General features: G+C 40.4%; 2 protein-coding genes across 2 annotated transcripts in view; both read left to right on the plus strand.

The window, feature by feature from the left end:
* Positions 1-14,043, plus strand: part of Tsga13 (testis specific 13) — a 51,568-nt gene extending 37,525 nt beyond the window's left edge. Inside the window, exons 3-8 of the mRNA XM_071608562.1 lie at positions 3,849-3,927; positions 5,874-5,945; positions 6,867-7,073; positions 11,137-11,279; positions 11,973-12,100; positions 13,874-14,043. Of these exons, the coding sequence (XP_071464663.1) occupies positions 3,849-3,927; positions 5,874-5,945; positions 6,867-7,073; positions 11,137-11,279; positions 11,973-12,100; positions 13,874-14,043 (799 nt within the window). The remainder of the gene's footprint in view (positions 1-3,848; positions 3,928-5,873; positions 5,946-6,866; positions 7,074-11,136; positions 11,280-11,972; positions 12,101-13,873) is intronic.
* Positions 14,044-14,354: 311 nt separating this feature from the next.
* The window catches only part of Copg2 (COPI coat complex subunit gamma 2), a 135,488-nt gene continuing 133,230 nt past the window's right edge, over positions 14,355-16,612 (plus strand). The window contains exons 1-3 of the mRNA XM_027950112.2: positions 14,355-14,450; positions 15,546-15,598; positions 16,172-16,252. Of these exons, the coding sequence (XP_027805913.1) occupies positions 14,414-14,450; positions 15,546-15,598; positions 16,172-16,252 (171 nt within the window). The 5' untranslated portion in view covers positions 14,355-14,413. The remainder of the gene's footprint in view (positions 14,451-15,545; positions 15,599-16,171; positions 16,253-16,612) is intronic.

The raw sequence follows: 16,612 nt of genomic DNA on the forward strand, positions 1-16,612 counted from the left end.
GTATACAGCAGAGTTTTACAAAACCTTTAAAGAGGAACTAATACCAATACTTTTCAAGCTACTTCAGGAAACAGAAAAAGAGGGAGAACTTCCAAATTCATTCTACGAGGCCAACATCACCCTGATTCCTAAACCAGACAAAGACACTTCAAAGAAAGAAAACTACAGACCAATATCTCTAATGAACCTAGACGCAAAAATCCTCAATAAAATTCTGGCGAATCGGATACAAAAACATATCAAAAAAATTGTGCACCATGATCAAGTAGGATTCATCCCTGGGATGCAAGGCTGGTTCAATATACGGAAATCAATAAATGTTATTCACCACATCAATAGACTTAAAAACAAGAACCATATGATCATCTCGATAGATGCGGAAAAAGCATTCGACAAAGTACAGCATCCCTTTATGTTCAAAACTCTAGAAAAACTAGGGATAACAGGAACATACCTCAGTATTGTAAAAGCAATCTATGCTAAGCCTCAGGCTAGCATCATTCTGAATGGAGAAAAATTGAAGGCATTCCCTCTAAAATCTGGAACAAGACAGGGATGCCCTCTCTCACCACTTCTGTTCAACATAGTTCTCGAAACACTGGCCAGAGCAATTAGACAGATGAAAGAAATTAAAGGCATAAAAATAGAAAAAGAAGAACTTAAATTATCACTATTTGCAGGTGACATGATTCTATACCTAGCAGACCCAAAAGGCTCTACAAAGAAACTATTAGAGCTAATAAATGAATTCAGCAAAGTGGCAGGATATAAAATCAACACGCATAAATCAAAGGCATTCCTGTATATCAGCGACAAATCCTCTGAAATGGAAATGAGGACAACCACTCCATTCACAATATCCTCAAAAAAAATAAAATACTTGGGAATCAACCTAACAAAAGAGGTGAAAGACTTATACAATGAAAACTACAGAACCCTAAAGAGAGAAATAGAAGATCTTAGAAGATGGAAAAATATACCCTGTTCATGGATAGGCAGAACTAACATCATCAAAATGGCGATATTACCAAAAGTTCTCTATAGGTTTAATGCAATGCCAATCAAAATCCCAATGGCATTTCTTGTAGAAATAGAGAAAGCAATCATGAAATTCATATGGAAAAATAAAAGACCCAGAATAGCAAAAACAATGCTAAGCAGGAAAGGTGAATCAGGCGGTATAGCGATACCAGACTTCAAAATATACTACAGAGCAATAGTAACAAAAACAGCATGGTACTGGGACCAAAACAGGCGGGTGGACCAATGGTACAGAATAGAGGACACAGAAACCAATCCACAAAACTACAACTATCTTATATTTGATAAAGGGGCTAAAAGCATGCAATGGAGGAAGGATAGCATCTTCAACAAATGGTGCTGGGAAAACTGGAAATCCATATGCAACAAAATGAAACTGAATCCCTTTCTCTCGCCATGCACAAAAGTTAATTCAAAATGGATCAAGGAGCTTGATATCAAATCAGAGACACGCCGTCTGATAGAAGAAAAAGTTGGCTACAATCTACATACTGTGGGGTTGGGCTCCAAATTCCTCAATAGAACACCCATAGCACAAAAGTTAATAACTAGAATCAACAAATGGGACTTACTCAAACTAAAAATTTTTTTCTCAGCAAAAGAAACAATAAGAGAGGTAAATAGAGAGCCTACATCCTGGGAACAAATCTTTACTCCTCACACTTCAGATAGAGCCCTAATATCCAGAGTATACAAAGAACTCAAAAAATTAGACAATAAGATAACAAACAACCCAATCAACAAATGGGCCAAGGACCTGAACAGACACTTCTCAGAGGAGGACATACAATCAATCAACAAGTACATGAAAAAATGCTCACCATCTCTAGCAGTCAGAGAAATGCAAATCAAAACCACCCTAAGATACCATCTCACTCCAGTAAGATTGGCAGCCATTATGAAGTCAAACAACAACAAGTGCTGGCGAGGATGTGGGGAAAAGGGTACACTTGTACATTGCTGGTGGGACTGCAAATTGGTGCAGCCAATTTGGAAAGCAGTATGGAGATTTCTTGGAAAGCTGGGAATGGAGCCACCATTTGACCCAGCTATTCCCCTTCTCGGTCTATTCCCTAAAGACCTAAAAAGAGCATGCTACAGGGACACTGCTACATCGATGTTCATAGCAGCTCAATTCACAATAGCAAGACTGTGGAACCAACCCAGATGCCCTTCAATAGACGAATGGATTAAAAAAAGTGGCATTTATACACAATGGAGTATTACTCTGCATTAAAAAATGACAAAATCATAGAATTTGCAGGGAAATGGTGGCATTAGAGCAGATTATGCTAAGTGAAGCTAGCCAATCCCTAAAAACAAATGCCAAATGTCTTCTTTGATATAAGGAGAGTAACTAAGAACAGAGTAGGGATGAAGAGCATGAGAAGAAGATTAACATTAAACAGAGATGAGAGGTGGGAGGGAAAGGGAGAGAAAAGGGAAATTGCATGGAAATGGAAGGAGACCCTCAGGGTTATACAAAAGAACATACAGGAGGAAATGAGGGGTAAGGGAAAAATAATACAAGGGGGAGAAATGAAGGTCAGTAGAGGGGGTAGAGAGAGAAGAGGGGAGGGGATGGGAGGGGAGGGGGGATAGTAGAGGATAGGAAAGGTAGCAGAACACGACAGTCACTAGTATGGCAATATGTAAATCAATGGATGTGTAATTGATATGATTCTGCAATCTGTATATGGGCTAAAAATGGGAGTTCATAACCCACTTGAAGCAAAGTGTGAAAGATGATATATCAAGAACTATGTAATGTTTTGAACAACCAACAATAAAAAAAATAAAAATAAAAAAAAAAGATCTAAAAAGAGCATGCTACAGGGACACTGCTACATCGATGTTCATAGCAGCACAATTCACAATAGCAAGACTGTGGAACCAACCTAGATGCCCTTCAATAGACGAATGGATAAAAAAAAATGTGGCATTTATACACAATGGTGTATTACTCTGCATTAAAAAATGACAAAATCATAGAATTTGCAGGGAAATGGATGGCATTAGAGCAGATTATGCTAAGTGAAGCTAGCCAATCCCTAAAAACAAATGCCAAATGTCTTCTTTGATATAAGGAGAGTAACTAAGAACAGAGTAGGGATGAAGAGCAGGAGAAGAAGATTAACATTAAACAGGGATGAGAGGTGGGAGGGAAAGGGAGAGAGAAGGGAAATTGCATGGAAATGGAAGGAGACCCTCAGGGTTATACAAAATTTCATACAAGAGGAAGTGAGGGGAAAGGGGAAAATAATACAAGGGGGAGAAATGAATGACAGTAGAGGGGGTAGAGAGAGAAGAGGGGAGGGGAGGGGAGGGGAGGGGGGATAGTAGAGGATAGGAAAGGCAGCAGAATACAACAGACACTAGTATGGCAATATGTAAATCAATGGATGTGTAACTGATGTGATTCTGCAATTTGTATATGGGGTAAAAATGGGAGTTCATAACCCACTTGAATCAAAGTGTGAAATATGATATATCAAGAACTATGTAATGTTTTGAACAACCAACAATAAAAAAATAAAAAAAAAAAAAAACTTCTATCTTAGAAGAAAACAATTCATCTGGATGTTAGTCAATCTCCTAGATGTCTCACAGTCAACCCTTTAAACTAGAATTTTCTCCAGTATGAAGGCTGAATAACAAATATGATTCTTTACCACATATTCAATTTGTGATCACCTAATTAATAATCTAAATTAGGCTCCTAAACTTAGCTGAAGGAGACTGAGAACATGCAGAAGGCCAGGATGCTGAGTCAGCAAATGCTGGTGGATGTTCTGTCTCTTTTTCAGGTTTCAAAATGGCAAACCAAAGACTTTATCAAAGAAGCCAGATAAGCCTGAGAAAGGAATAGCTGCTGATAGTGAAGAGGTAAGGAAGAGCAGTAGCACGCATTCACGTGTAATCTTTGGGTTTGCTTGGAGTGCTTACCAGCTGGGGCTACAGACTTCTTGGTGGTAAAGTAAAAGGGGTAAAAGCTGATATACAGAACAACATTAATTTATCTTCATTTTGTGAAAGACAGAAGCATAGGGGAAAAAAAAGAGACAAACATCAGCAACAAATCAGGGCACGGAACCCAGGAACCAGAAATCTATCTCAGGGAGTGAGGGAGTGTTAACCCCTGATTTACCTGGACTTTATGGCTGCCGCTTGTAGCAGAACTCTTGGTTGCTTTCCCAGCTTTGTCATATTCAAGTGAATTTACCAGGCCAGCTTTTATTTCATCAGCCAGCAATAATGCAAGTCAACATGATAAAACTAAAAACATATTCCAACTTGGACAATCTTGTGGGTTTAGTCAACCACTGGAAGCTAATTTGGAACAAAGTTTCAATTCCTCAGAAAAAATTCAGGAGTTAAAAACATTTTCAGGGGCTGGGGTGTGGCTCAGTGGCAGATTGCTTGCCTAGCACATGTGAGGCACTGGTTCAATCCTCAGCACCACATAATCAATAAAATAAAGGCATTCTGACATTTACAAAAAAAAAAAATCCCCAGGGACTTTTCCTCCTCAAAATATTAAAAAAAATATTTTAAAGAAAAAAAGTCTTCATACCTGTCTCCCCAGTAAACTTTTCTTAGACCTCTAATAGTTAAATGTTACATATATTTGCAGAACAGGCTTTTCATAGTATATTTTTGTTTTGAACAAACAGATTTAGGTTTTCCAAAAGATAATAAAAATTAAATAACTGTATCTTTGGATTTGTCCCATATTTCATCTCACCCTTCCAAAAGGAATAAATGGAGTGTATTCTTCTTTCCATCCTCTTCCAACCCCCAAGAATTGCAATATTCCTCCCAGAGGGGAGTAACGACTCCTCTCCCACTTGTGTCCCATTCTTGACTTCTTCCCTCTTCTCAGTTTGCCTTCTTGCTTTATGCACCTTCCCATGCTTGTCTCTTTTCCCCTGCGCCACACTGAACCATATCACCTCCTGGTGGGTGCAGCTATCTTTAGAAATGCTGATCCAAAAATAGGATCATGCTCCCTACCTTTATTTCCCCCCAAATTTCTGACTTTGCCAAGGCAAAAGAAGGTAATTCGGAGCTTTCAACTCCTTATATTCATACACAACGCATTCCTTGTGTTCCTCCCTTGGGTTCATACTTAAACAACCTAGGGCTAAGCAAGAAGGAGGTAGCACTGCTGGGAGCAGGAGGCTGGGGATGAAGGAGGCTCAGCTCCTCTACTACCAGAGGAGAATGCTAAAAAATCCACAAATAACCAGCTAGACCACCACCGCAACAATAGAAAGTAGTAGAGCAATACTAAAATTCAATTACTTTTTGTAACGTTTTTGGAAGAATCATAGAGAGATGTTCAAAAATGCAAAATGCACTCTCTTCTCCCTTTCTCTGTTTGTTCCCAGCCCTATTGACAGACTTGTCCTGATGGCCCCCTAGCATCCACAACCCCCGGTTTATTGCCCTTTTGTAACTTGCTTTTCTCCTTCAAGATAGTCCTCCAGGTTGATGGCCACTCCATCTGACCCCTATAGATAAGGAAAAGGCAGAGCAAGGGGTGTGATTCCTTGGGGATTTGTCCCTGTCTAAGCGTGGATGCTATGCTTGTCTACTTCACCTTGAAAGAGCCTTATCTGACATTTCATAAGTCTGGTCTTCATTTCCTTTACAAACGTCCCTCTCAGACCCCTGCTCTCCTTGCTGTGGCTTTCATTCCAGAAAACCAGGGTGCAAAACATGAAGGCCAGTGTTTTCCATTAGTGTGCATTGGACAGCCCTTTTTAGTGAGACTAAGGTGAGATAAGGAGGAGTAACTTGAAACCAATATTTCTTTTTATTGCCTTTAGGTTTTTGATTACACCGGGCAATCCAAATTTGTCCTAAAGAACCTTCGGTATTACTCAGTTCATCCAAATTTGGTAGGTGGAAAAATATTTCCCCAAGAGATCTCTAAGGACAAATTTAGCAGCAGGGCAGAGGCCCACCACACAGTACCCCTAATTCCCTGATAACCTCCCAATGCCACGGTCCCCTTCCCAGGACAGGGAGGCAGAGCAGCCTTGGAAATATAAGGTTTGAGGCAGAGCTCGGATCCTGGTGGTGAGGTGGGAGGGGAGACCTGGGCAGAAAGTGGTCCTCGCAGTTGGTAATTTTTAAGTTGAGAAAACATATTTATAATCAGGGAGAACATATGTATAATCCAAGTTCTCCCCCTCCCTTCCTCTCTCTCTAATCCTATTGCTGGAAAAGCAAATTTAGTGGGCCGGCCCTTGCCCTCCCACGCTTTTAAGTGACATGCTGTGTGTTTCTTGACTGTCTTTTCTTTCTAGTTGTGCTTATGAAAGCCTGTAAGGGCTGCTGTGCCAGGGGAGAGGTGTCTGCAGGTGGGAAGTAAGAGAAGCTGCGCATGCTCCTAGAGAACTCCCTGAGCAAGGGGCTTGGGTCCCTTGTTAAACTCTCTGCCTCAGAAATGGTGGCTGAGACAAGACCAGTAACATTGAGTCACAAAAAAACTTCTTGGTTTGCCCCACTGTGCTGAACACTATGTTACACCTTTTTTTTTTTTTTTTAAGAATTAAATCATTTTTTTCCTGTTCCTGTGTGAACATTTCTGTTGCCTTGCCTCAGCCCCTGGGTCTTTTTGCAGGGGAATTAATACTCTGAAGGAAGTCAGGGACAAAGAGTTTCCTGTGGTTTTGGATCAACAGTTTTGGGGACAGATTTTCCCAGTCACTGCTCAACCTCTCACTCTACCCCACAGAGAAGAAAGATGAGTCAATTGGTTTGCTAGTCTTCTCTTGATCTAATCTCTTTGTCTCTCTGGAAACCTATCTGCTCAGGCCCGGTACTATGAACCTTTGAAATCCACTGTACTACAGAAATTCCTGGATCAAAACAGGAAAACCACCAGCTTCATGTTAAAAGTAACCGAGTTTGATCAGGATTTGACCTTACTGATTATGACCAATAACCCACCTCCCTACTCAATCAACCAGCAGGAAAAGGATGGCACTCCAAAATACTTTTCCCAGAAGTTACTGCTCGAGGTAAGGCACCCAGGGATTTTCCTGGCAACTCAAGTATGAACTCTGAAGAATTAGGAATTAATTAATTAATCTGGATTAAGGAACTAACAACATGGAGAATGGTACTCAGGAAACTACCTCTTCCTTCTCATTTCTGGATATATACTTCACAAAACAGAATCTGGAGGGCTCGGCAAATAGGCAGAATAGGAATTCTATCAGCTTAAGTCATGAAACTTTATTTCAGGGAGAAGATGGGGTGTAAATTAGAAAGTGTTCTTCTTGAGTATTTGATCAAAGACATTTGTAACAAAGGGGAAACTGTCCACGGGCTTTGTAATCGAGAATAAAATAGTAAAAGATGAATCAGGAAATGAGTAATGAAGAAAAGCGGATATCTAAATGAGAAGAGAGTCAATTGAGTTATACCCATTGCTTCTGGATGATAGGAGAGGGGAAAAGGAAATTAACCATTACCACAGATAGACATTTGGAACTCCATTATAGGTTAAAGATGTTCAAATGCCATTCAATAAACAATTGCTGAGCACTCAATAAGGTAAGAACCAGATTATAAAGATGGATCACAGGACAGTTTCTATCTTGAAGGAAGTTGGAATCCAAAAGATCAAAAAAAGTAAGATATAAAAAAGTAACTCTAACCCACCAGGATATATGAATAATTGAAGAATCGACAAGATATAGAAGTAACATAGAATAGAGAACAGTACCTCTGTTGGGGAAAAGGGAGTAATCAAGGAGGTGACTCACGACAAAAGAATAGGAGAATGTTCCAATCAGAGGGAAGCGTGTGGAGGCATGGAGACGTGAGAAAGCCAGGCACATTCAGGGAGATGTAGAGAGTAAATGGTAGGAGATAAAAGGATGTAATCAAATTTGCGTTTTAGAAAGAGCATTTTGCAGGTTGAAGAAGGTGCATTAGTAATCCAAGAGACAAAAACTAGAAAGATTAGTTTTCATGTTACTATAATAGTCAAAATGAGAGATACTGAATATTTGAACTAAGTCAATAGCAGAGGAAATAAAGCAAATTGATTTAAGAGATATTTAGGCATCAGGATCTAAGAAAGATCTTGACAGCCTTGAGAGAGGGCTTAATCTAACAGGAAGAAATTAAATGAGATAAGTGAAAGTGCAAACAAAAGAATCTTGATAGAAATTAGATTCTGGAAACGCGGTATCCCAAGAGAGACACTTATAATAAAATGTGGTGCATTTGGAGTCAGTGTTTCCTTAGTTCCTAGATGGATAGCAATCAGAGTATCCTCTTCAAGTAGAAGATAAAATGTTAATATCTAATGGAATATACTGACAAAGGAATTAATGAATTCATTGCTTGTGGTCTCTCGGGTGCACTTTGAAAGTAAATGCAGAGGTCATTTCTCCTGTTAATGGGTATAATGTGCACTGAGAGAGAAATAAATGCCAGGCTAGGATTGCCCTGCTCAACACAGAGAAGGAAATACAAGGCTAACATGTAACCTGGTGCAGGAAGAGCTTTCTTCCAACAGCTGGTCAGGTGCAGAACCTGATCATATTCATGAGCAAATTGTGGAACTGACTAAATTGAATTAATAGACAAAGTTAGGCTCTGATTGTTAAAGACTGATTTTGCAATATCTACAATGGCTCTTTAATATTCGTGCTGCATCTTCTCATTCCCTGACTGGGAAAGACAATCTTTTGTGAATTTAGTATTGTATACATGAAAAGCATTCTTTTACTTTGCCCAGGTCCTGTAGAAGAAGAGTGTGGGTTCCAGTAGGCAAATTGTAGAATGATACTAGTGTGTCTATCACAGTGATGACTGTTACAGTCCCTTTTAAGTGAAATGGCTCTTCGCACAGTCTCCTGAAAAAGGGAATATCCCCTATTCTGTTTTGTACAATTTGACCTATTTCTACTTCTAGCATGGACCAGAGAAGGATAGTGGACCCAGTGAAGCATAATTCATAGTCTGGTTAGTGATCTGTGGTATGGATTGGTACCCCCAAACCAAAATGAACCCAAACAAAACAGAAGTCAACCAGCTTAGTAATAACTGACATTCCTGAGCGACTCAGATTCTTGCTTCCAGGCAACCTGAATTGGGAAAGCAGTAAGAATGAAAGCAGAAAGGACTCACAGAGTAAAGCCATGAACCAAAACATGAGGAAGAGGGGTACTGCAGGGGCCGTGAAAGTAGGGTATGGGTGGGTTGAATTTATAGGAAAATAGAAATACAGAAGGAGAAGGTAGGGGAAAGAGAGAGAGGAATGAACAAGGTAGAGAAGAAGGAAGCAGGGAGAAAGTAGGAGGGACATGTTAGTGATATGCGAGAGTCAAAATGGTGGATCTTTTATAGTGCCATTTTGGACTCCAAATATCTTTTTAGTTTTTTTTTTTTTTTTTGCCATGAAATACAGTTCTACTAAGGTTTCTGCTCTTTTTAATGGCTGAGTCATTGGCTATGTCTTTACTTCCTAGACACATTTGCTCTTTCACTAAAACACCTATTAGTTGAGGTAACTTGAATAGATTTTAATAAAACTAAAACCAATTAAAGACAATGAGTTCAGAATTAAGAAATCATGGTTCAGCAGCAGCTTTAAAGGACTTAACATTCTGAAAGAAAAAGCTTGACATGACAATGAATAGGTTGGTCATTCATTCATTCTTTCATTCATTCAAACAATATTTGTTGAGAACCTATTATGTGCCAAGCACCATTAGAGGTAGTAGCAATATATTATGACTAGCTGGGCATAGTGGCACATGCCTGCAATCCCAGTGGCTCAGGAGGCTGAGTCAGGAAGATCACAAGTTCAAAGCCAGCCTCAGCAATGGTGATGCACTAAACAACTCAGTGAGACCCTGTCTCTAAATAAAATACAAAATAGGTTTGGGTATGTGGCTCAGTGGTTGAGTGCCCCTAAATTCAATATCTGGTCCCCCAAAAAATATATATGTATATGTATATATGTGACTAACCAGTCTTTGTTTCAATGAAGTTTAATTCTAGCGAGGTAGACAGACCATAAGGAAGTTAAACATCATACAGAAACTACATAACATGATAGACACCATGCCAAAGCAAGATAAATGGATGGACTGTGAATGACAACTTTAGATAGTGTAGTTAGGGAAGGTTATCAGAAGTGATAATGATTTTTTAGTAGACACTTTAAATGGGGTTGGTGTCATGCAATCCCTAAGGTGAGAATATAGTTTTTATTTCAGATTGCCACATGTTGGGGGAAAATATAAATTGTAACTTTCTCAAATGAGATAAATCAGGAGAATAAGGGAAACAAAACCATGTCATATGAGGAAAACTTCAAGATATTGGCAATGTTCAGCCTGGAAGAAATAGGGCTTAGGAGGAACATGACAGATTTCTTCAAAAATTTGTCTGTGAAAGAGGCATTAGATTTGCTCTGATTGGATTACTGGGTAAAAGTTATAGGGAGATAGCTGATCAAAGATGAAATTATTTTATGTTTTGTTTTGAAGCATAGGAAGACTGATCACTTGATAATGAAATTGAGGGGATAAAAGTATCAGATGAACAGTCATACAGGATAACTTTTAAGACTGAAAATCCTCAATTCTATGACCTTTAAGAATGATGAAATTATTACCTCACAAAACATCCCATTCCATGGCCCTATCCCTGTAGATGGAGAAAGTAATGTGGATAACATAATCATCTCCAAAAAAGGAAGGTAGAGTTCCATATGGGATCTATTTCTCAACTTGTTAACAAATTCACTAATAGAATCCTTCTCCAAACTGGGCAACTTCCTCTGCCATTCACTTCCAAGGGCCAGTAGGCAAGTTTGATCAATTGCTTAGGAAACTGACCAAGCTTTGGACAAATCATTTGGCAATGAAAGAATACATATTTTCCGGCTCAGGGCACTGCTTCCTATGGTTCTGGCTTCTGAGTTTCCACTTCCCACTTTGATATATTTGGTTGCATAGTTTTAGGGGAATCATAACTTAGTCCAGGAACTTGGTCCAACCTTGAAGTTCCAAGAGACTGGGCCGACTTCCTCACTTTCTCTTCTTCCCTCTGCCACAGGAAATTCATCAAAATCAAAAACCCAGTGAGAACTTCTTCCTGCCCCTGATGTCTCAGAAAAAAAAGTTAAGATCCAGACTAAAACCAATCTTCCCTATGAAACGGCTAGACGATCCTACATCCAAGCGAGAACAATGGTTTAGGTGAAATTCTGGCTCTTTTTTTTACTTAATTTCTTTCCTATATTTTCCTTATTTGTGTTACTGTCTCTTCTCTATACAATTTAACAAACTTGAAAGGGGGCTCCAAGGGGCTTGGGATAAGGTTGTATGAAAAAGGGGGCAATAAGAATGCTTGTCACAAAATTTTGATTGTGGGGAACATGTCTAATAGCTTCTAGACATGACCTTCAACTTCATTTCCATGCTAATGGAAGAGAAACAGTAATGCATAACTAAAGCTTTCTACTGACAAAGACTTCAAGAGTGAAGGAAAGTGCTGTATTCTAATCTGTGTTTTGAGGAAACCAAAGACATGGACCCTTAGCACAAGTTAAGAACTATAGAATTAGAGCAATGTGCTATGAGAACAAAAAGACAAAAGAAGTTCTATTTGAAATTAGTTACTGGAGCAACTTTTATTTAGTTTGCAGAGAAGAAAGAGATTTTGAAGTTACTTCCAAGTTAACTTGGCACCAATGGTTATGGTGCTAAGTAATATAAATGTCCCTTGCAGCTGACTAATACTGCCTCTCTGTCCCTATGGGCAGTCTCTTGGCATTGTCCCTTCTTCTCCCACAGAATCTCTGAGGATGTAGCCAACTTTAAAGTGACTGGTACCATTAACCCCTTGCCCTAGGGTCTACTAAATGAACTTCTGTTGTTGTCGTTGTTAAGGTTTTCCACTGACAATGACTTCAAAAGTGAAGGAAAGTATTCAAAAGTGTTTGCTTTGAAGAAACAGAAAAAAATGTACCCTCAGCTCAATTTTGCTCCAGTCTGTGAAAGGGATATGAGGAAAAATGGTAAGCTCTTTTCTCTCAATGCAGTGGTTTACTGAACTGAGATGTGGGCTGGAGGTAGAACCTACAGGGATTAAGAGATATGGGCAGATTGGCACCTGTCATGGTGGTTCTAGACATTGTTTTCCCTTGTAGCAAGAAAGCTGAGAACTAAAAGAAGTTTAAATCCTCAAATTTCAAGAAAGCACTAGCAGTTTTTTCCAAACTCTATCATCTACCACTTTCATAGTTTTTGACATATTTATGTATTATTTGTTCCATTATTTACTTAGCAAAATCCTTCCCCCACCCTTTGGCTGATGGGGATTGAACCCAGGGACTACTGGTGCATGCTAGGCAAGCACTCTACTTCTGAGCTATACCCCAGCCTAAGGATTTAAAATTTTTTGTCCTGTGAGCATGGTGGTACGTGCCTGTAATCCTAGTCACTCCACTGGCTGACACAGGAAGGTCAGCCTGGGCAATTTAGTAAGAACCTGTCTCAAAATTAAAAAGTAAAAATGGCTGGGGAATGTAGCTCAGTAGTAGAGCACCCCTAAGCCCCTGAGTTCCATCCCTAGTACTACCAAAAAAAAAAAAAAAAAAAAAAAAAGTCCTAAATAGTATATCTGTTTTCAGTCCCAGAATATTTCAGATGTACAAGTATCTTTTCTTTCAAGAGAGAGACTTCACCCGGAAAGTATGGTTTGAGCTTTATAAGTCAGATAATATAATAGTTAATATAGTCCATTTAGTCAAGTCGAAGTGAAATCTTAAATGATACCATATGTAGGATAGAGGCAGTTCAGCTTAAATCCATATGTGGGGGAATTTCTCTAGAATCTAACCTAGATTAGAATTCCTCTAATTTTGCAAGAGCACAGGATGCATCCTTAACAGGATGCACCCAATTTACATTATAAAGAGAACTCTTTAATATCTCAGTATGTAGCTTCTCTTTAGATTTAGGGTGACTTTTCAGTTTTCCTAATAAAAACACATAAATAAAATCAAAGGATACTTAGTTTGCTTTTGTACATAAAGTCTGTCATGATGCATTTCCTATACAAAAATGAATCTGCTGGAGAGTTGAACCAGTATTCTCACTTAAAGCAAAAGAACAGCTAATATCTCCTCAACCCCCCCCCCCCCCCCCCATAATGCCCCTTGTTTATCAGGCATCCAAATCAGGAAAGAGTACACTTAGAACAGTTTGGGGGGAAGCTGTGAAGTTTAATTAAGGAAGGTAAGAGGTCAACCATAGGACCTGAACCAAGGTGAGAGCAGTTTGGAATAAGCGTACAGATTCAAGGGATATTTACAAGGCAAAAAGTGTCCAAAAGTGGGGAAAGGCAGGAGCAAGAAGATCCCACGATAGAAACTTGCAAAGAACAGGTGGAGATTGAAAAAGAGCCTGACTAAAGTGGTATCACTGAAGCCAAATGAAGCAAAAGTTTGTCACAGTCTCAGACAATAGAACATACATTTTGAGTAAAGGCCTTTTATGCACATGAATGAGTGCATGATAATAACTGTGACTGAAGTGTCAATATAATTGCAGAGGAAATCATTTAAAAGGGGTGGGACCAGGCAAAGAAGATCCTAAACTGGCAATATACTTTAAACTGGGTTTTGATGAAGAGTAAGGATCCAGAATTATAAAGAAGGTTGGAAATGATAGTTACTCTTGATAAAGAGTAAAGATCAGGTTTCTGGACCTTCCGTGCCACTCAGTAAGTATTCCTCTACTACTTTTGGAAATGCACATTCACCAAGGTGTCCTGTGCTTTGTCGTAGTTTCCAAGAAGTCTGTGAATGAAATGCTGACTCCCCAGATGCTTTGGGAACCACTCACACTTTCATCGCTGCTAGAAGAGAAGCCCACCAGAATCGTGCCAGGGGAAAGCTCCTTCCGCAACGGAAAGGCTCAACAGTGGATTATCAAAAATGCCACTGTCATTAAGTGAAAAAAAACCTCTTAAGGCCTCCCGCCTAGTTCTCCAGGGATAGGAGGAGTCTGCAGAAATCGCTGACCAAATAAAATCACATTGCAGCTGCCGCAGGCTTGGGCTGCGGAGGCGCGAGCTGGGTGGGCGGGACAAGCCCCTGGGGCAGCGCCTGGCCCCGCCCCCGCGCGGCCAGGGAGGGCGTGGCTACGTCCCCAGGGGGCGAAGGCGGCCACGACGGCCCGGGAGGGCGGGCCTTGGCCCCGAGTGACGGCCTGGAGGCCCAACCGGCGAGAGAACACGGGGCCGGCCTTCCTGCAGCCTCTTCCGCTTGCCGGCAGCGGCGCCTGGGACGGTTGCTGTGGGTCTGGGCGCTGGGAAGTCGTCCAAGATGATTAAAAAATTCGACAAGAAGGACGAAGAGTCTGGTACGCGCGGGGCTTCTGACTCTCAATCTCAGCCTCGGGGGTCCCCTTCCCTCGCTCGCCGCCACCTGCTTTCCGGAACGGCGGGGCTGGGGGCGTGGGCGCCGCCGTGCGAGGGGCCGTCCGCTCCTGCCGGGGGCCTGCCCGTAGCCCCTCCCCCGGGTGCCGGGGCCTCCCCTTGGGCCGCGCGCTCCCGCTTCGGCGCGCGGCGCTGCCTGGGCCTGATGGGCGGCTCCGCCCCGGCCCCTGTCCCCACCCCCGTTCCCGCCCCCGACGAAGCCCCTCCGTGTTGCTTCCCGGAGGGCTCCTGGCGGGGGCTAAGGAGTGCGTGCGCTGCTCTCTGCGGCAGCGTGGGGGTTGCTGGTGGGGTTAGGCTCGGAATGGGAGCGCCCTGTTCTCGGGGCTGGGGTAGACGATGCAGCGTATGCGTATATATGGACTTTGAGGTGTCTGTACCTTCTAATCTTCCTGGGGGGGGGGGCAACCTGCCCCGTGGGACACTGATGGACTAACGCTCAGGCATCCCAAAGTGACTTGCGTCTTTATACCCGCCTGTGGTCCAAGGCAAACCGGGAATATGCCAAGTCACCTCAAAAAAGAAAAAAAATTGTCAGTGTTAGTGGCTACTCTCACGTAGTGCGTTAAGAGGGTTGGGGTAGTTAACCTCCACGGCCCCATCCAACTTTTTGTTTATGTAATTCTTTGCAAAACTCTTCCAATTCTGCCTCTCAGTAAATGTTAAAAACACATAAAATAAGGCTTGCTTTTAGGAAAATCAAAAGTTCCCTACCATAATCTCATTAATCTTGGTTGTTGTGGAAATGACACATATTTATAAACATTCATGGGAATAAAAAAGAGGGTAGAGAATGAAGACACTCCTGCAAAAGAGAAGTCCAACCTCTTACACTGTGTCAAATGACAGAACTCGTATCAAAATGATTTTATTCAATTTATATACATACTAGTAATGACTATCACTGTAGTAGCCAAGTGAGGTCTCACTTAGGTGAGATTTCTAAAGCATTCAGTACCCTTCTCTAGAAAATAAGTATGTAGGATAGCTACTGAAGACATTTCTTTTGTTTTATGCTATAGGTAGTGGTTCCAATCCTTTCCAGCATCTGGAGAAGAGTGCTGTCTTACAGGAGGTATGACTTGGAATTACATTGTGCTGCCTCTTTTCTGTTTTAGAATGGCGGGCAGAGAACCTCTGGGATACTAGAGTCAGGACCTCCGAAATAAATATTAAGGAATGTAACTGATTGCAGAGCATATAAACTGGAGGGAGAAGGAAGAGGACTTGTCACAGGAGAATCTAAAGCTGAGAGAAGTGCAAAGACATGCAGGCTCTGCCATGTATTGGTAATATTAAATAAAATGTGAAAAGAGGGGTTTAGTGCAAGGTTGTTAGAAGAAGTTAGATATTGAGCATTTTGCATTCATATGAGGTAGGTAAAAATTCTGACTCTTTCTTAACAGATAAAGCCCATAAAGTTGTAGTAGACCTTAGGGAATGAATTAGGAAATACAGGCTGGAAAATCAAGGCCGTATCTAATAATTTATCAGCTACCATAGTAAACTGAGGACTAGAGACAACTAACATTCTTTGGATATTGTATTTTAAAAGTCTTCATTATTAAAGTTGATTTGTTGTATTCTGATTTAGAAAAAGGTAGAAAATACACTATATGTAACAGTAATATTTTGCATGTTTCTGTAGGCTCGTATATTCAATGAAACCCCCATCAATCCAAGAAGATGTTTGCATATTCTTACAAAGATTCTTTATTTATTGAACCAGGTAAATTATTTTTATTTTCCTTAGATGTGTGTCCTAGAATAGAAACACATGTGTAACATACAGAAACTACTTTCTGGAATATAATTATTTTTTTAAAAATTCATTTAATTTTAAAATCCAAAATGTTTATTCACCAGAACAATGTGTAAAACTTCTTGAGCAAGGGACTATGAAATCTATTTTTATATTATGAAGTATTTAAACTGGCTTTAAGCATATAGTATATTCTCAACAAATACATTGATTTGAATTTAATAACCACTAGTTAGCACACATTGTTTACATGTATCTAGGGGTCTTTATGTCTCTCTGAAAATATACTGTAAAGTCAGACAAATTTTAGATTTTTTTTTTGTATAA

Source organism: Marmota flaviventris, chromosome 1, assembly GCF_047511675.1.
Source record: "Marmota flaviventris isolate mMarFla1 chromosome 1, mMarFla1.hap1, whole genome shotgun sequence".
In the NCBI taxonomy this organism is placed as follows: domain Eukaryota; kingdom Metazoa; phylum Chordata; class Mammalia; order Rodentia; family Sciuridae; genus Marmota; species Marmota flaviventris.